We start from the raw sequence: 17,403 nt of genomic DNA on the forward strand, positions 1-17,403 counted from the left end.
CAAAGTGCTAACAATAGTGTGTCGCTTGCTTCCTCTTGAGCAGGCTGGACTATTTGAAGATACTTTTAGATTAACCAGGTCTTTTATTAAGAGCACTCTATTATGTAATTCATGATCCATTATAAGTGTGCAGTGCTCGGTGCACAAGCTTTTTTTCAAGACATTACCAACCACAAAACTAAGAGTCTGGTCAACAGACAACTGCTGACACGGCTGTGCAATATAAATCATGATCCTATTTAGAGTTTGTCATTTAAAGGGGCAGGTCACCCAAAAAAAACTTTTTTCATTGTTTACCTACTCTCGTGCTATTTCAAACCCATCCTGTATAGAATTACACCATTACACACAACACATGTTAACACAAAAAGATGTTAGCTTTTCCAATATGATGAAAGTGAAGGGTGATTTGGGGCTATTCAAGTCCGCAAAAAATGAAAGGCCAAAAAATATCAATAATAAAAACTCATACAATTGTCCATTTCTGTAGAAATTCAAAGGGGAAAGAAAAGAAAACTGTCAATGTAAATTTTTTAATGTGGTGAACTTTTCCTTTAAAGAGAAAGTTCCTCAAATATTCTGTTATCCTTTACTCACCTTCCTGTCATTTACTGCAGAAAACAGAAGATATTTTAATAAATGTTGGGCACCAAAAACCATTGGTCCCTATTCACTTCTATAGTATATGGACAAATCCAAAGAAAGTCAATGGGGACTGACAATTATCTTGTATCGACATTCTTCAAAATATCTTTATTTGTGTTTAGCAGAAGAAAGAAAGGCATACAGGTTTGAAATGACAAGAGGGTGAGTATTTTCATTTTGGGCGAACTATCCCTTTAATGGGCTGGATGAAAAGAACTGGCCCAGTAGTTTCCTTCAAACAGATCTCAGATGCTGCAGACACAGATCAACTTATATCTCAAAAAGAGAAAAACTAGACTTAAGTCACACACTGCGATAAGAGTTTAAAATGCGCATGCCAGAGGTAGCTGTAGAGAAACTTGAGATTTAAAAGTGTACCTATTTATGGGTGACGCTGAACTTGTGTCTCAGAGCCTTTCTCACGACTGTCAGTCACTCATCACAGGCAGGACACACAACAATGGGAACAGAAGAAGGACATTGTTCAGAAAATACAGGACAATGACTGGTCACCTGAACCAAAACCTCTATTAACCTTTCCGGAGTTAACATTTAAGCACTTGAAAATTGCCAGTGTAATAAAAGAGGATGACGGAAACAAATAGCAAGAGCAAGAACAGGACAGATCAACACGCCAGACCGTTAAACAGACTGCAGCATACCACAAAGCACAAATGCTCACAATTAGAAGCCAGAATAGAAATATATAGACTGGCATTTGGAAAACCAGCCTGCATCCTCCGCAGCGATATCTAGCGGATCACTGGAGAATCAGTAACAGTCTCTGTCTCTTGGCAGCATCTATCAACCAGCATGTGGAGTGAGTTCACTCGCCGAGCAGAATTTATTGCGGTAAGCCTTCTCTTTGATAAAGGATTAGTACGGAGTACAGAGACTTGGCTGCCCACCTGAGTCATTTGGACACCAAAAAAATCGGCCTAATATCTATAAAGATTCCAAAGTAAATATCCCTTCATGAGTAAAAAAGCAAACATACAGTAAGACTATACAACTACTTGCAACTACTGTGTGACACCCCACATTGTGTGAAGTTAATATGAAAATTTGGGAATAAATATAGAGTTTGGCTTTAAGTCCATGCCAAATAGCTTTGAAGGCATCTATTTGATCAAATATTTCCATTTTAAATTTCCATTCCCTTCCGTTAAAACGGATTAAAAACATTGATGACTCATCTTGCACTACCCAGATTTTTGTCCAATCCAAAACCGTGTCCCTTCCTGTAACAGCACTTGCAGCTCCGCCCTTCCTGTTTAATCAGGGAATAAGTCAAAGCAAAAAATAAAACTGCACACGTCGAGCAATTTCATGAATGAGTCTCAAACATCTTTTTGGAACAACATCTCCTTCCACTCCCACACTCTGCAACTGGGGCAGAAAGTAGAAAAGCAGAGAGAGATACAGACTGCTTATGTAATTTTGCTGCCCTCAGGCTTTGTAAAGACTCACTCCGTGTCATGAACTCCATGAGGTGAACGATGAAGCACACAACAAACTGCGGGGGCTAAAACCACACAAACTATCGCTTAGGTCTTTAGCTACAAAAACATTCGCACACACAGTAGATACGCATCAATTTCCAACAGAGAGTTATATACAGCCATGGAAAAAATAAGAGACTGTTTTTCTGATTTGATGTGTTTAGGCAAAATGATGATTTACTAACAATATTTCTCAAACATTTCTAAGAAAAATATTGTTTCTATTTGCATTTATGTGCAAAAAATAAGAAACTCGAGAAAAAGGTCAAAATAACAGAAAGGATGATCTGTATTTTTCAGACCTCAAATACTGCAAAGAAAACAAGTTGATATTCACTTTTAAGCAATATACTGTTATCGGTAATATTTCTTCATTATGTCATTTTTATCACACTTTTCATGTGTCATGTTTTCAGTCTGTCATTGGATGTCACTCCTAAGCTTTGATTTTGTTGAAATTCAACAGACACTGGACTGGAGTAGCCACAGTACATCTAGAAATTATGATAAAATGTAAATTAGGAACAGTCTCTTAATGTTTTTCTGCGGCTGTATATACCCTGAGTATGTATACATTTCAGACCGTTCATTCTAAAAAGTATGAAAATACTGATAGTTGGATAGTAAATGTATTAAATGGTCGATCTGGCCTTGCTACAGCATAAGCCGCACACAGAGCTGAAGCCATGCAAGACAGTGAAACATGAATATTTATAACTGCCGAGCGTGACTAAAAGTAATAAGACACTACACGAAGGCTAAAGAAAACAACAACAAAGAAAACAGCAAGATTGACAAGGAAAGAGGCAGAAGAATATGAAAAGAGCTTAGTTTAAAAAGTGAGCTGCCTAAACATTTGTCCTTTAAAGAAATATTCAGGATTATATTCTTTATTGATTTTTAGAAACATTACTGATCAAATCAACGGTACGCTGTTAACTGCAAAAATCTGATTCGTTGGTTTAAAGAAGGTGTTGACTGTTTTGCACTTTGCAGTACAAGTCTTTGGGACAAGTGTACAGCAGAACACAAAAGAAAATCTAGAGAAAATCAGTAGAGCTTAAGCTGGATTTTGCCCAGAAAATTCCTTTAACACATAACAATGAGAACAAAGAAGATTACATTACATTGACAAAGAGAAGTTTTGTTATTCTGCTGTCAAGATCTTTAAAAACCTTCTGATGTAAAGGTGTGTGCTGAAATTCTTCAAATCAGTTTTGCATTTACATTAATAGCACATGATTAACATGACGTATGTAACTGTTTATATTGTTCTTTCAAAAGTGTACCGCAAACTGAGGCCTTACCTTAAAGACATATTTGCGGCTGATGTGATCTTCAGGTCCCACAGGAGAGATGGTATAACTTGGTAGAGGGATGCTACCCAACACTGACTCTTCACGACTGTCTGCGAGATAAAAAAAACACCAGACTGAGTTTTTCACTTAAGTTTCAACGTTTGGCTTGCAATTCTCTCTTTGTCTTCCTTCCTTCCTGAAGCCCAGCCTGACCTGTCTTTCTCACATCACTATACTAACACCCACACAGTCAAGTTTAGCCGTGACCCTTTCTTTCCAGTGGACGCTGCGGCGTGTGACATGAGTGTTTATGTTCGGGTCTCAAACACAGATTGTGTGGTGGGTTGATAAGTGATAAGGGTGGCTGGATTAGGACGAAGGGAGTTAAAAATACTCGAAGGTCGTTTGGAGGAGAGATTCCAGAGCGAGACCGGTCGCTCTTTAATGTGCGCGAGCGGAAGGGGAGGGAGGGGCGTCTGAGGCGGACTGGCTTGGGAATGAGGATAGATTACATCCCATAATAACCACATGTGAGAATAAGCACATGGTAAAAAAAGAGAGAGAAATTAACACATATAAATCAAAAATATCGATGCTTGCAATAAAAGCCTGCATAATATTAAAATCATATATATTTTTAAATAAATACAAAGATACATTGAACAGCCCTCAAGAATGACAGCAACCCAAAAACATCACTTTATTTCCCAGAGTAAACTGCTTTAAGACTTTCCTAGTCATTGTGAGGTGAACCCTAGGGACGGTACAGATCGAAAAAAGTTGAAATAAGCATCATCTTCTAACAAACAATTATGATTCTGAATACAAATAATACATATTGTGCATAAAGTAAGAGATTTGTAAAAGGTGCATTGACAACACAAGTGATCCAATTGGTCCAAAGTCGTGTTGTACCATTGGTTGATAAGTGTGTAAACTATATAACTTACATTAGCAGAACGTAATCCATAGACACTTACAGTGAGTCAAGAATCACATTTTACAAATAGGAATCTCAGGACTCTAATCCACAGCCGATAGACGGTTTCAAAGCAACAACATAAACAGACGTCACTGCGCATGTACGCTTTTGTGGCTCAAACTTAGCTAGCAATTTACATATCAAGTATGTCTAGCCAGTTTTATTTTGGGTTACCAGTAAAAGAACCGTTACTTGGCTAAACGCAAGTACGACAAAGTTACACGACACATTCAACAAATTGTTTATTTAATAAAATTGTTATACAATAAAATATGAATATAACATAATAATAATAATAATATAGAAATATGTATTCATATAATTTAATATGAATATAAATTAAAATATAAATAATTCTATTATTAGCCACTAGCCAGACCGATCAACAGACCGGAAGTTAACTTTGGGCCAGGCGCGTGCGTCTGATGAAACCGTCTATATAAACTGTATCAGGCGGGTCAAGTGAGCTGCACTCTCTACACGTCCAATGGTAGTCGCTGTAATGTGTCACTGCTTAGTTAATTAAACGCATCTGCTTTCATTGTAATGTCATGATTTTCAGCTATATCTTTTTATCATTACTTCTGTCATCCAACTCGCTTTATCTCTTCACATCACTGTTAGTGTAAACACAAGAGTTATGCTGAGTTGACAAGGAAATGTCTGGGAACATCTTTGATTCTGTTTGATGTTCAGTACAGCAACTCACCTTTGTAGTAGAAGAGGCAAAAATCAGCAAGAACGAACCATTTCCTCTTCCACAGTCGCATCCCTGAGCTGTCCTGAAAGTACAAAGCAACACACTCTGGTGGCTAAACACACACAGCCGAAGTAAAAACACAGTACTTCAAAGACACCAGTTTCACTTCCAGATCAAGTTTTTGTGTGTAAATCCATCACCCAGGTTTACATGACGCTGTGTGTACATTATAGTGGTTTTCCGCATATTACTGTACGTATTCATTCTCTCACCTGTTTGTAGAGCCATCCTCTTACAACAACAGGAACGCTGGGATTCCGCTTTATGGCATGATCCCGTTTGCCAAAGCTATGGACCTTTCCACTGGACCTAGATCCCTGTCACACACACACAAGCATGCCGAAATTGAGCAGGAGAAATTGAGAGCTCATTCATCATCCATTAGCTCACACCATCTGCCAGAGGTGCACAGCTGATCTGAGACACCATCCGCTAGCATTCACGGGGCACAGCGGCGTAAGCCTTCATGCTGCCTGTAATTCACACATGCCACTGCGTTAATACTCCTCATACATCACCATCGCACGCCATAGCTGCCAATGACAAGAGCTGCAAGAGTCCATTCATCCAGAATAGCCCAAATGCAGGCAGGAGATGAACACGGGCAGTGTTCCAACCGATGCATTTCTATGCGACTCTTTCATTAAACCGTTTACTGTCAGCTGTGAAGTTTTTCACACATGCACTTTATTATAAGATTGCATTTCTTAACAGTAATAAATATATTAGCTAAAATGTATAAAAATTGAGTTAAGTTTTGCTAACAAAATTGTTAATGTTAGTTCATGGTGCATTAACTGATGTTAACCAGAGGTGGACAAAGTACACAACTTCTGGTATTTGTGGTTTAAATCAAAATAGCTTAATTGGAGTATGGGTACTATATATAGAAAATAGTACATTTGTGGATACTGTGGTTTAACTGCAAATACCATCCCTGAGGAAAAAACAACAATGAATTTGTGAATTCGACTCCTCTTTGTAGTGTGTTTTGAGTTTTATTCTAGGGGTGCACCGAATATTCGGCCACCGAAATTTTTTGCAGCAGATCAAAAGTTCCTTAACTCTAGCTATGCAATCTCATGAAATTTCGAATGAAAACTTTCCGTTTTCTCTGTCATGTAGCTCAAGGTGTATGTGATGTTTATTTACCGTTTAGTGGTTATGCCGATCGTTTTCCTGAAAACGTCTTCTATGATCTTTGAGTGATCGTAGCGCTCGTTCAGAGCAATACATCACGCATAGTTGAACCCACAGATGATTACACCACACTTTAGCGTGCCTTTTTCGTCTCTTATTGTTCCATTTGCCTTTTTAAGAGCGCTTTCAGTTGTGTTTACTTTAGTTTAGCGGGGAAGGTCACGTGGTCGACAGATTTGCGTAAATAATCTGCCAAATGGCCATTCAAAGCTAGCCGGAAGCTTAGAAAAACTGAAATACTTGGCAACAGTGAAAGGTCCTGGCAGATTGCAAATCAGAAAAATTCCGCACAAAGGAAAACCCGCTTCATAGAAAGATTTTCTACTTTTGGACCTTTTCATAAATGTAGTGGAGTATGATATTTGTCTTTCAAATGTAGTGAAGTTAAAGTACCTTAAATTTCCTTTGTTACTGTCCACCTCTGATGTTAACAGTTACAACTTTTGATTTTAAAAACGTATTAGTAAATGCCGAAATGAACTAAGATGAATAAATGCTATAGAAGATTGTTAGTTTGTGTTAGGTAATGCATGTGATGTTAAGTATATCAGTTTGGTGCTGAAAAAAAGTAAAAAAAGTCATTTTGGGGTACACCCTTCCTTTAAATATCACAAAAATTGTCATGCATCACATCCCAAGCAAAACATCCTCATAGAGCATCCACACACTGTCTGCACCCAATCACTCACAAAACAATTCATCTGCGGTCAGTGACTGTTCACTCTTGAGCTCTGCTCACTCTCTGTTTATGTCACCAGCACAGGGGGATTGACGCCTCAGCCCACAAGAATAAACACTCTAATTAGCAGAACAAATGTTAACCAAGCATGAGAAACGTTCTGCGACAGAAGTCTTGTCAAGCTAATTCGCCTGTCGCTTTCTGTATACATCCTGTTTATTCTCCTGGATATTAAACATCCAATTGAAACAGATTGTGTGTCATATATAACAACACTAGGAGCTATTTATGCTTAATCATAATTATTACCAAATAAGAAGACACACAATACGATCTAGATCAGACGTTGCGGTCAATCCTAAAAAAATACAAGCCCTGAAGAGATCTCTGGAGAAGAAGAGGAACAGGTGCTAGAGATCAGATGAACCTGCTTTTCTATGTGTGGCACAGATCAAAAATAAGTGAGATATTAGAGCAGTGTAAAGCTTTAGATGTTACTTGAGCTAAACTAAAAATGTCCCACTAACCTCAATATGTATTTCTACAAAAGAAAGTCTTGCGAGCCAAACATCATTAAGTATACAGCTAACATAATGCTCTGAATTAAGGCTTAAAGGTAAGGATATTGCTAAACATATGTTTCATGATCTCACAGCAGAAGGTTTTCTATCCACTGACCTTTGACCCTGAATTGGTGTCCACAGTGGATGAGGTGACAGCGGTGGAGGCCTCACTGATGGCGTCCGTCAGCGGATGCTTCACCATGTGTCTGCCCGTCCTACAGAGAAGAAGTCCTGGTTATGTCTGTTTGACAAAGTATCTGTCCTGAGAAAGGACCTGATGCTGCCCTTTACCTTCTGGCAACTAAATGATCATATGACTAAAACATTTCAACAATGTAACCAAAGAACTGAGCCATTACCATCACAGACAATACATTGGAAAAACCCATATTTGCATTTTCAGTGACCAGCCCTTTGGTCCAGTCACTTAATTATACATATACTGTTACTTCAAGAAAAACGAGTTCAGTTTATATTAGGGTTGTCAAATGATTAATCGTGATTAATCGCATCCAAAATAAAAGTTTGTGTTGACAATATATGTCTGTGTACATTTTTGTATTTATAAACACAGAAACATACACATACATGAATATATTGTATTTTTAGGAAATATTTACTGTAGATGTATTTATCCAAATTTCCCAATCATTAAAATTTTATTTAAATGTTTATAAATGTTTATGTTTGATATTTCTCTTAAATATATGCTTGTATGTGTATGTTTTTATAAATACAAATATAATATTCACATTACACAGACATATATTATGTAAACACAAACTTTTATTCTGGATGCGATTAATCACGATTAATCATTTGACAGCCCTAGTTTATATACGTTAGTTGCTTTTAAGCCAAGTCTACTTATACTAACGCTAGAGTATGATGCCAATGGCTAAATCATGACATTTGAAAACTCACTGGAAAACTATGCATGATGACATCCATGACAGACAGCTTCTTTAAGTTTTTATGTCTACTTTCAGCGTTTATTTTAGTACTCTGACAAAAAGCTAAACCGACCAAAAATAAGTTTTGTTACAATAAAACTTTAACATTGTCATCTTAAAAAAAAGAAAAATGTCAAGAGAGAATGTAACAGCTTTTCGACTTTCTACACAAAGTTGTTTTATAGTAATTAGGACGTTTGAGAGGTTGGCAGTGTGTTTAATAGTGTTGGTAATGTTAAGGCTACAGACAGTGTGTTCTCCATCATCAGACTATCTAGAATTGTAAAAACACCATGTTCTCCGTCACCAATTCAGAGTGGAGATGCCCAGTAACTATTTCTAATGTCAAATGATCACTTCATACAGCTTTAAGTAAATTGCCTTTCCTGTGTTGTGTCAAGTACAATTGCCAATAATTAGACCGAAAATCTTTCACTCAAGCGTTTACAATTATACATCATAATAAATCCCTCAAGCAGTCCACTCAAAACACATTATTTGACCATATCTCTTGAAAGCATACTTCATATTCTGACCAACGCTATTTTCATATTCTCATTATAATGCAATAGTTCAGTCAAGTCAGGCATCTTTAGGTGTTCATCCAAAAGCACTGATCTGAAATGATAAAAGCCATCGCCCGGCTCCATCTTCAATGCCTTCAACTGTTTCAAGTGAACTAGCATTGCTTTTATATTATATTGGAATCCATCAAATATTCCCTACATGAGAGTGGTGTGTCCCAGTTGTCAAAACTCAAAAACATAAATTCCCAGCAAACTAGGGCAGAAGTTTGGCTTCTTTAGTTAATGAGAAACTACAGTGAACTTCCCTTTCCGAGCTTCCCTATAAAAATCATCAAAGCCGATTACATTTCCTTCAGTTACTTTATCTTACTGATAAAGTAACTGAAAAAGTTTACAGTTACTGAAGCTATTCGGTTATTTTTCTTCCGTTCCTTTAATGTGAAAAGACAGAAAACTACAAGCTATTTATTGAGCTTCAACCAATAAAACATCTCAAAATTCCTGCCGGCATACTTACAGAGGAAACCGTCTTCAAGGACTGCAACCTTCGTTGATCACAATCTACAGCCTACACGACAAGGTCAAGCTTACGCAGCATCAGCTGTCATTGCACTGTGACCTTCCATACTTTGAAGTACATCAGATAAAAAGACAAGAGAGGCAACATTTCCTCTTCTGGTGTAACAAAGCTGTCATCTTTTCTGCTTCTTAAACCTGTAAATCCCAACAGCCAGACCCACACCATAAAAATGTGACTATAGACCAAACTGCTACCATAAAACATTTATGAAATAAGATTGTTCAAAGTTTCAGCAGATGCATCTTATGTAAGACTCAGCAGGGAGATTGCAGAGGAAACCTCACAGCAAGGCTCCAACACACGCTATTGAAACAGATGGTCAGACGTACAAAAAGCCAACATACGACAGAAACGGAGAAGTTTTCAGTGTATTCACAAGAACAAGCTACAGTATAAGCAAGCTATGCATATCATTAAAGTCACAAGAATCTGTAGGCAGCGAGCGCTGAAACCACTTCTGCACCTCTCATTCAATGACTCTTGGTGAAGGTGTGGAAAAACATCAGCACAGACACCAAAGATCAGTGTTTCTAAAAGCATTGCTTTTAACATTTAGCAAAGTGTTTGAGGTGAGGTATACAAATACTGATGGTCAAAGCTAGCTGTAGGTATAACAGCTGTATGTCATATGGGTAGTATTGAACTACACATTCTAGTGCTAAAAGACATGACAAACAATGTCAGATTTGTGTAATTTTTTGGAGGCTCTATCTAAAGAAATGCAATATAATATACATAACTATGTCTTCAGAGGTGTATAAAGACTTTACATATTGTTATTTACATTTACATTAAGTCATTTAACAGACGCTTTCAACCAAAGCGACTTACAAATGAATACTTGATATCAATTTTTTAACCATTTCTAAAACTTTCCCTTCATGGGTTTTGTGAGCTGACGTTTACATTTTACAGCCTTGAACATTACTTTATCTTTTGGTGCTTAAGCGGTTATTCACTGCTCACTTAATTCATTTTAATGTGCCCTTTACTTCGAAAATGTTTTGGGGAAAAAATGTATTAAGCCATCACACATGCTGCAGGATGAGTTGTGCGTCTTTATGAGTTATAGAGTCTGCAGAAACTAGCTAATTTAAAAATACAACTAAATGCTTTGCACATGAATAAAGTTGAGCAATAATTTCTAAAAGAACCCTCTGTAATCATTCCTATATAAGATCCACACTGCCGTACATTATTCAAAGACTACAGCACATATTAGCTTTTTCCTGCAGATACCAGAGCAGCTGATACATTAAGAGCCAGTGACACATCACCAGCTTTTCTCCTACAGCCTCATTCTCCCACACAGCTGTTAATGAGATGTATCCATTAGGATCTGGACTCCCGCTCGCCGACAGACACTAATAGGGACCCACGCTTTGTGATCTTCGTGTTAATACGAGCGGTATTTAGATAGATCAAAGATTGATGCATCTGCTGAAATGGTGGTGTTCTAATGTTAGAGGGAAAGCATGAACAAATCTGTTTAGGTGCATATGAATCGAGCAAAAATGTGGGGCTGACGTACTGTGTAACATTATTGTTGTTAATGATAAATAGATTATAAATACTGTAGATGTGGTGTGTGTACCTCCCATAGCTGCAACATATGGCGAGTCTTGTACTAATCTTGCATGATGCAATTTCTTTTCAGAGCGTTACAAATTATGTGCTATGTTCTGCTCCCGTGTTTGAAAAAACAGACAGCTGTAGTATAAGTTAGAGCTTGACATGACCTAGAGGGGATCTGTTAAAAGAGTGAGACTACTGACAAATGCCAGTGGGGATATATGATACTTGACCAGCTCTGACCAACATATAGATCAGTTTATGTCAGCAGTCTCAAACTGCTGTACTGCATTAAATCAGAGATCTTAAAATGTGAACTGGTGATATCTAGAGAGCAGGGCAGCCGATGGTATAAATACTGATAACTGCGATGCCAATTCGGAAAAAAATTGATGACAGCAAATAAGATATATAACATAAGTTGTTTGAATTTATATGAATAAATGAATAATAATAAATTGTTGGTTCGATGTTGTTAAAGTTATAAAAACAAAAAATGTGTGGCTGTTGACATCTTTAGAGGGTGACTGTGTGTGCTGAGAATAACTATTTTCTTATGAGATATTACGCTAAGATGCCGGTCTCAGACAGGATGTAAATAAAACGGAGCCAGAAATGACCCACAAGACAAACATTTCTACAAGCAAATGAGAAAGTACCACTCACTGGTCCAGAAGGGTGAATTCAGTGTTCTCAGAAGAGATCTGGCCTGTTACTGGATGTATGAATGTAGTCGTCCTTTGATTATGGCTGCAGATTAGACAAAAACAAAGCATTAGCATGATGATTGTGCTTGATGATGTGATGAAAATATGTTGATATTGTGAATATGATGATGAATGCATTCCTCTGTTATTCAATAAGGTCCCTCTGCACGTTGCACTTATTTCCGCCTTAACTCGTCAGCACGGTTGGTGCAATAGCACAATTCATTTAAGCTTTGAGGCCTATTCTGTATTGCCTATTGGAAAGGCCGGCACTGCATGTATGGACTGTAGGCCTACAGTATTTTAGATGTGCTGAATCAATCACTAAATACAACCAGGTAGTTTACATTCAAAAGACATTTCAAAGTAATTAACAAATGAGTTTGTTAATGAAAACGAGAAATATGCCCTTGCTTTAAATTCAGTAGGTTTCCCAAGGGAACATTAAACATGTTAGCGACACATTTACAATGTTTCTATATTAAGAAACAAGTTTTTGGACGCGTTTGAAAATATTGGAAAACATTAAAAATGACTCATAAAAAGAGTGTAAACCACAGTGAAAAATGACTGTAACACAAAAATGTGCAATTTAGTGGTAGTAAACACGACCCTCACAATTCAACCTTGAAGATGGAAGCAAGAGTCTAGGAACCCATCAGTCAATGGATTGTTCACCCAAAAATATATATTTTTCATTATTTACTCACCCTCATGTTTTTCCAAACCAGTATGACTGACTCTACTTTTTCTACTTTTTCACAAAAGAAAATAAATGTTTTGAATGACATGAGGGTGAATAAATGATGACCATTTTTATTGACAAAGTTTCAGACAAGTTTCTGCATGTCAGACGCATCGTGACACGCCACAGGAGATATCTACCGCTCATAAAATCTGAACTAACACTCAGATGTGATATGACAAATAAGATTTGGATTTCAAATTTGTCTTTGCAATTTCAAAATTTAAGTGTGTGATTGACATCCAAAAAAATAAGGGGTCAGAACGCATCGTGTCCGATATAGTGCAAGACTATAAGTCACATTTCCTTGACAATAATGGTTGACAGGCCGTTGTAAGCAAAGAAGCTGTATGCACAAACAAGGTGTGAATCCTTGACAGAAGCCCCCCTGTTCTTTACATCACTGCACCTGCTCAGACATGTGATCAGCACAGAAACGCTTTTAGTTGCATCACGTCAGTCAGACAGTCACTTTGCTCTGGAAAAAATAACCTTGCACCAGGTTTATGCCTTAAGTCACATTTTACTGTGTTCACAACCATGCTCTCTGAATCAGTGTCGGTGTGATTAGGTGAAGTGGCAATAACAGTCCACTGCTGATTAGATCCTCCACCAACCCGGGCACAACATAGAACGGTGACGTGAAAGGCAAGAACAAACTAAACATAGAAATGCATTTGTTTGTTCGAGAACGTTCGAATGTAAAAAAGTCTCGTGTCTGGCACCATGATGAAAAATGCTTCACTTTGTAGGCTTTTCGTTTGACGAATTGGAGCTGTTAAACAATCCTTTTCTCTGGACGCTTTTACGCAGACTTGCATTAAAGCAACAAAATAAACAAAACATGTATTTGTTCAATCGGCGTGTGAAGACCAAAGGTGACGTCTATTTAAAGACGCTGTGTTTAAACACCAGCAGCAGAAAAGCTTTCTGTTCAAGCGGTCTCATTGGGGCAAGGTCATTCTCGTTCACATCACTCAGATTGAGAGAGAGAGAGAGAGAGAGAGAGAGAGAGAGAGAGAGAGGGATGCAATTTGCAGAAAGCAGAGATACAGATTTTAGCTTCTGACATTTAATGCAAGTCCCCTGATTACACGGAGAACAATGAATCACCGGATAATCAGTCAAAATCCCACACACTGCCGCAGGGTCATCATCCATTTTACTGTCATAAACCACAGCAAAAACCTTTCCTATGAGAGTTATGATCATATCACAGCTTAGTCTGCACAACAATGACTGAGTGATTGATTTTGTCAGAATTTTTACTTTTATATTTAAACAGATTGTCAAACGACTGACCAGACTATGTCAGGGTCATAACAAAGACATATCCGCACATACAGTTAGGACTGTCAAATCGATTCCAGAAATGTTTTTGCGTTTATGCATGTAATGTGTGTGTGTGCCATGTACGTTTATATATAGATATGCACTGCCCGTCCCAAAAAAAGTCACCACCTGGCCAGTGCTATGATCTGGGGTTGCTGCAGTTGGTCAGGTCTAGGTTCAGCAATGTTATATGCCCAAAGAATGAGCACTCAAATTGTGAAAGAGTGGTTCAGGTAGCATGAGACATTTTCACACATGGATTGGCCAACACAGAGTCCAGACCTTAACCCCGTTGAGAATCTTTGGGATGTGCTGGAGAAGACTTCCGACTGCGCAGCGGTCCGACTTAACCACCATCAATACAAGATCTTGGGGAAAGTATGAATGCAACTCTGGATGGGATAAATGTTGTGACATTGCAGAAGCTTATCGAAATGATGCCACGGCAATTGCGTGCCATAATCAAAGCTAAAGGCGGCTCAACTAAATATTAGTGTGCGACTTTTGTTTGGATGGGCAGTATATATATATATGTATATATTACACATGTATATATTTCAAAAGCAGAATTTAGACATCCAAGGTTTCAGAAGAACAGCTACGATAAATTATATTTAAATGTACATTTATCTTCGCATTATATTATATAATATATAATATTATATTTATGTAAATATTTGTTAAATGTGTGTGTGCTATGTACATTTATATATATAGGCCTATATAAATACACACGCACACATACAGTACATCTAGTATATTTTGGAATCGCTAAATGACAATTAATCGACTTGACCACTCTATTTGAATTATAAAGAACGCCATGCATGCTCTAATACTGCACATTTCTGTACAATTGGCCATATTGCACAACCTCTGCATATTCAGCTTTGTTTAACATATGTTATATAAATGCCTGACGATATCTGCACAAAATCAGCATAGCAAATACAAAGTTCATACATTCCACCTGGGCCCTTAGCAACATAAAGACCAAAAATATATGAATGCAGAAAGTTAAAACCAAAAGTATTTACACGTCAGAGCAGCTCAGTCTTTCTTTACTGCAGAAATCTGCCTCAACTCTCTGTAGTGTCGTTCTTGCAATGGAATGAACCATATCATCCAATAAACCTACCCACACATGAAAGCTTTGTTAAACTTAAACAGAAACGCATAACAGTCCAAATTAAAATTTAACTAAAGCCAGACTATGATCTTCACACTCTCCAAAACAGCCAGACAACCTCTTCTTCAGAAAACAGTGAGGCTTGTTGACAAGGAGAAAAAGCACCGAGACCCGTTACACAGATGAAATGTATTTTCACAGTGCTATACATGACCCGGTGTCCACTTACAATCAATGAGAGTCCTCCTCATGCCATACAGTGTTGTAGAAAACCAGCCGGTCTCCTCGTGGGTTAGACTTCAGAACCTGTGCTTTCAGACTCTGGTCTGTCTGTCAGTCTGATTTTGTTGGGAGGGTTAAATGCCAGCGTTGTAGTGGTGTCTTGTGTCAGTGTCCGCCAAAGAGAGAGAGGGAGGGATGAGTTGGCGAACTAACGTGACAAATATTGCCTAACAAGTCGCCTATAGAGCCCCGCAGGACCGCCTAAAAAGTAAAGACCATCCCATGACACGTGTTAATAATCAAACAGCCAAACCGACAAAACAACACACACAGCACACGCCTCATAGAGGTTTCCATTTGTAATAGAAGAATAAAGACATATTGTCTTGATAATGTCCTATTTTATTTCTTCTAGAAGCAGGCCTACTTTGACAGTCTTGTTTTTAAATTCTGGAGGCTTTTAAACTATCAGCTGAACAAGAACTGCCACATTAAAAAACTAAATACAATGGGACTGTTGGCATACTGAAAGCTCAATGGCAATGTCTGTCAGACATGCAGAACTGTTCGGTCAACGCTGTGCCCGTGTTGTTACCTGGCTGCTGTTTTTTCAAAGCATAGAAATGAAAAGGCTTACGGATTACAAGATTTAGGCCCCAAATCATTAACCGAAATGAGCTGTCAAAGTTCCAGATTATGAGATTTAGTGGCATCTAGCGGTGATGTTTCAAATTGCAACCAATGGCTCACTCCACTCCTCCCCTCTCCCTTTCGAAGCCTTACAGTGGCTGACACAGGACCAAGATGTCGTCACATTTTCACTTCTTTGTCCGTTAAGGGCGTCTGTAGAAACAACACGGCGAATACCATGCAAGGGGACCCGTTGTGTTTGTAGATAGAGATAGCTCATTCTAAGACAATAAAAAATGTACGCTTCATTACGTAAGGTCTCAATACACCTCTGAAAACATAGCTGTGTATATAACATTTCATTTATGACAATAGATCCTTCAAAAAATAACACTTTGAACTTTTAATGTGGGGCTAGCAACAACATGAAATCTCATTGAGCCCATTTTACAGTTAATACAGTTGTGCATTTTGGCACGTGACTATCACAACAACTCAAAACAAAGTTTGCGGATGGCCACCAATAAATACTAATAAAAAAGTGGTACATGAAATTTGACTAGGGAGGTATCAGATCTTATTACAATGGAAAATAAATGAAAATAAGACTATTCACAAGAGGCTGTGAAATAGATTGCTGAGATGCAGACAAACCTTGTCTCAAGTCCCGACAGCAGTGTAATAAGAATAGATTTTGGATTCTAATGAAAATGTAGCTGGGCCCCAATTTTATCTAAACATAAATGACTGTTGCAATAGCTAAAGCATTAAAGTATGTTAAGTAATGCCATCTCTCTCACACACATAAAAACACAAACAACTACTATTTCACTCTCCTAGTATTCGCTAGTAATATGATTTGTGCATTTCATCAACACCAATCAAGTCACTTTGAAAGTGTCTGCTATGAAAACAAGTGTACAGTAAATGTGATGGCAATCTGTACCTTGTTGGTTTGTCAAAACTGTACATCACATCCACAAAACATTCAGTGCCAGCTGTTCGTGCCAACTGTTCAAGACCCGCCAGAGAAAATACCCACAGACAGATTATTTATTAAATCCATTATCAGTGAGGTCAGCATATGCAGTAACAACAGAGTGAGAAGAGCCTCAATGTAATGGGAACCGCATTTAGCATCATAATACAACAACCATCTCAGACACATTCAGGCTACATAGAATAGGTTATGCTTTCACTAAAATTAACTTTATACCCGGGAAGGCGAAGCAGGGGTTGAAAATAGCTGCTTTAAATCTGTAGATGCTCTTAAGCAAATCTGAAGGTCCCTGTTTAATGTCCCGCATCCAGCCCAGGCAGTCCTGACCAAAAGTAGCAGAAAAAGCATCATTTACATTGTCAGTAACAATTTTGTAG

General features: G+C 37.9%; 1 protein-coding gene across 9 annotated transcripts in view; it reads right to left on the reverse strand.

Moving 5' to 3' along the window:
• Window positions 1-17,403, reverse strand: part of plekha7a (pleckstrin homology domain containing, family A member 7a) — a 56,022-nt gene that overhangs the window by 18,002 nt on the left and 20,617 nt on the right. For 5 of the 9 annotated variants that reach the window (XM_079466255.1, XM_079466254.1, XM_079466257.1 and 2 more), the window contains 5 exons: window positions 11,928-12,011; window positions 7,745-7,844; window positions 5,400-5,504; window positions 5,137-5,209; window positions 3,455-3,555 (listed from right to left, as the gene is read on the reverse strand). In XM_079466255.1, coding sequence (XP_079322381.1) covers window positions 3,455-3,555; window positions 5,137-5,209; window positions 5,400-5,504; window positions 7,745-7,844; window positions 11,928-12,011 — 463 coding nt within the window. Of the gene's footprint in view, window positions 1-1,023; window positions 1,043-3,454; window positions 3,556-5,136; window positions 5,210-5,399; window positions 5,505-7,744; window positions 7,845-11,927; window positions 12,012-15,403; window positions 15,507-17,403 lie in introns of those variants that run through there. The other 4 variants (XM_079466258.1, XM_079466259.1, XM_079466261.1 and 1 more) reach the window with 4 other exon arrangements.

This window comes from Barbatula barbatula (genome assembly GCF_947034865.1).
Source record: "Barbatula barbatula genome assembly, chromosome: 10".
Classification (NCBI taxonomy): domain Eukaryota; kingdom Metazoa; phylum Chordata; class Actinopteri; order Cypriniformes; family Nemacheilidae; genus Barbatula; species Barbatula barbatula.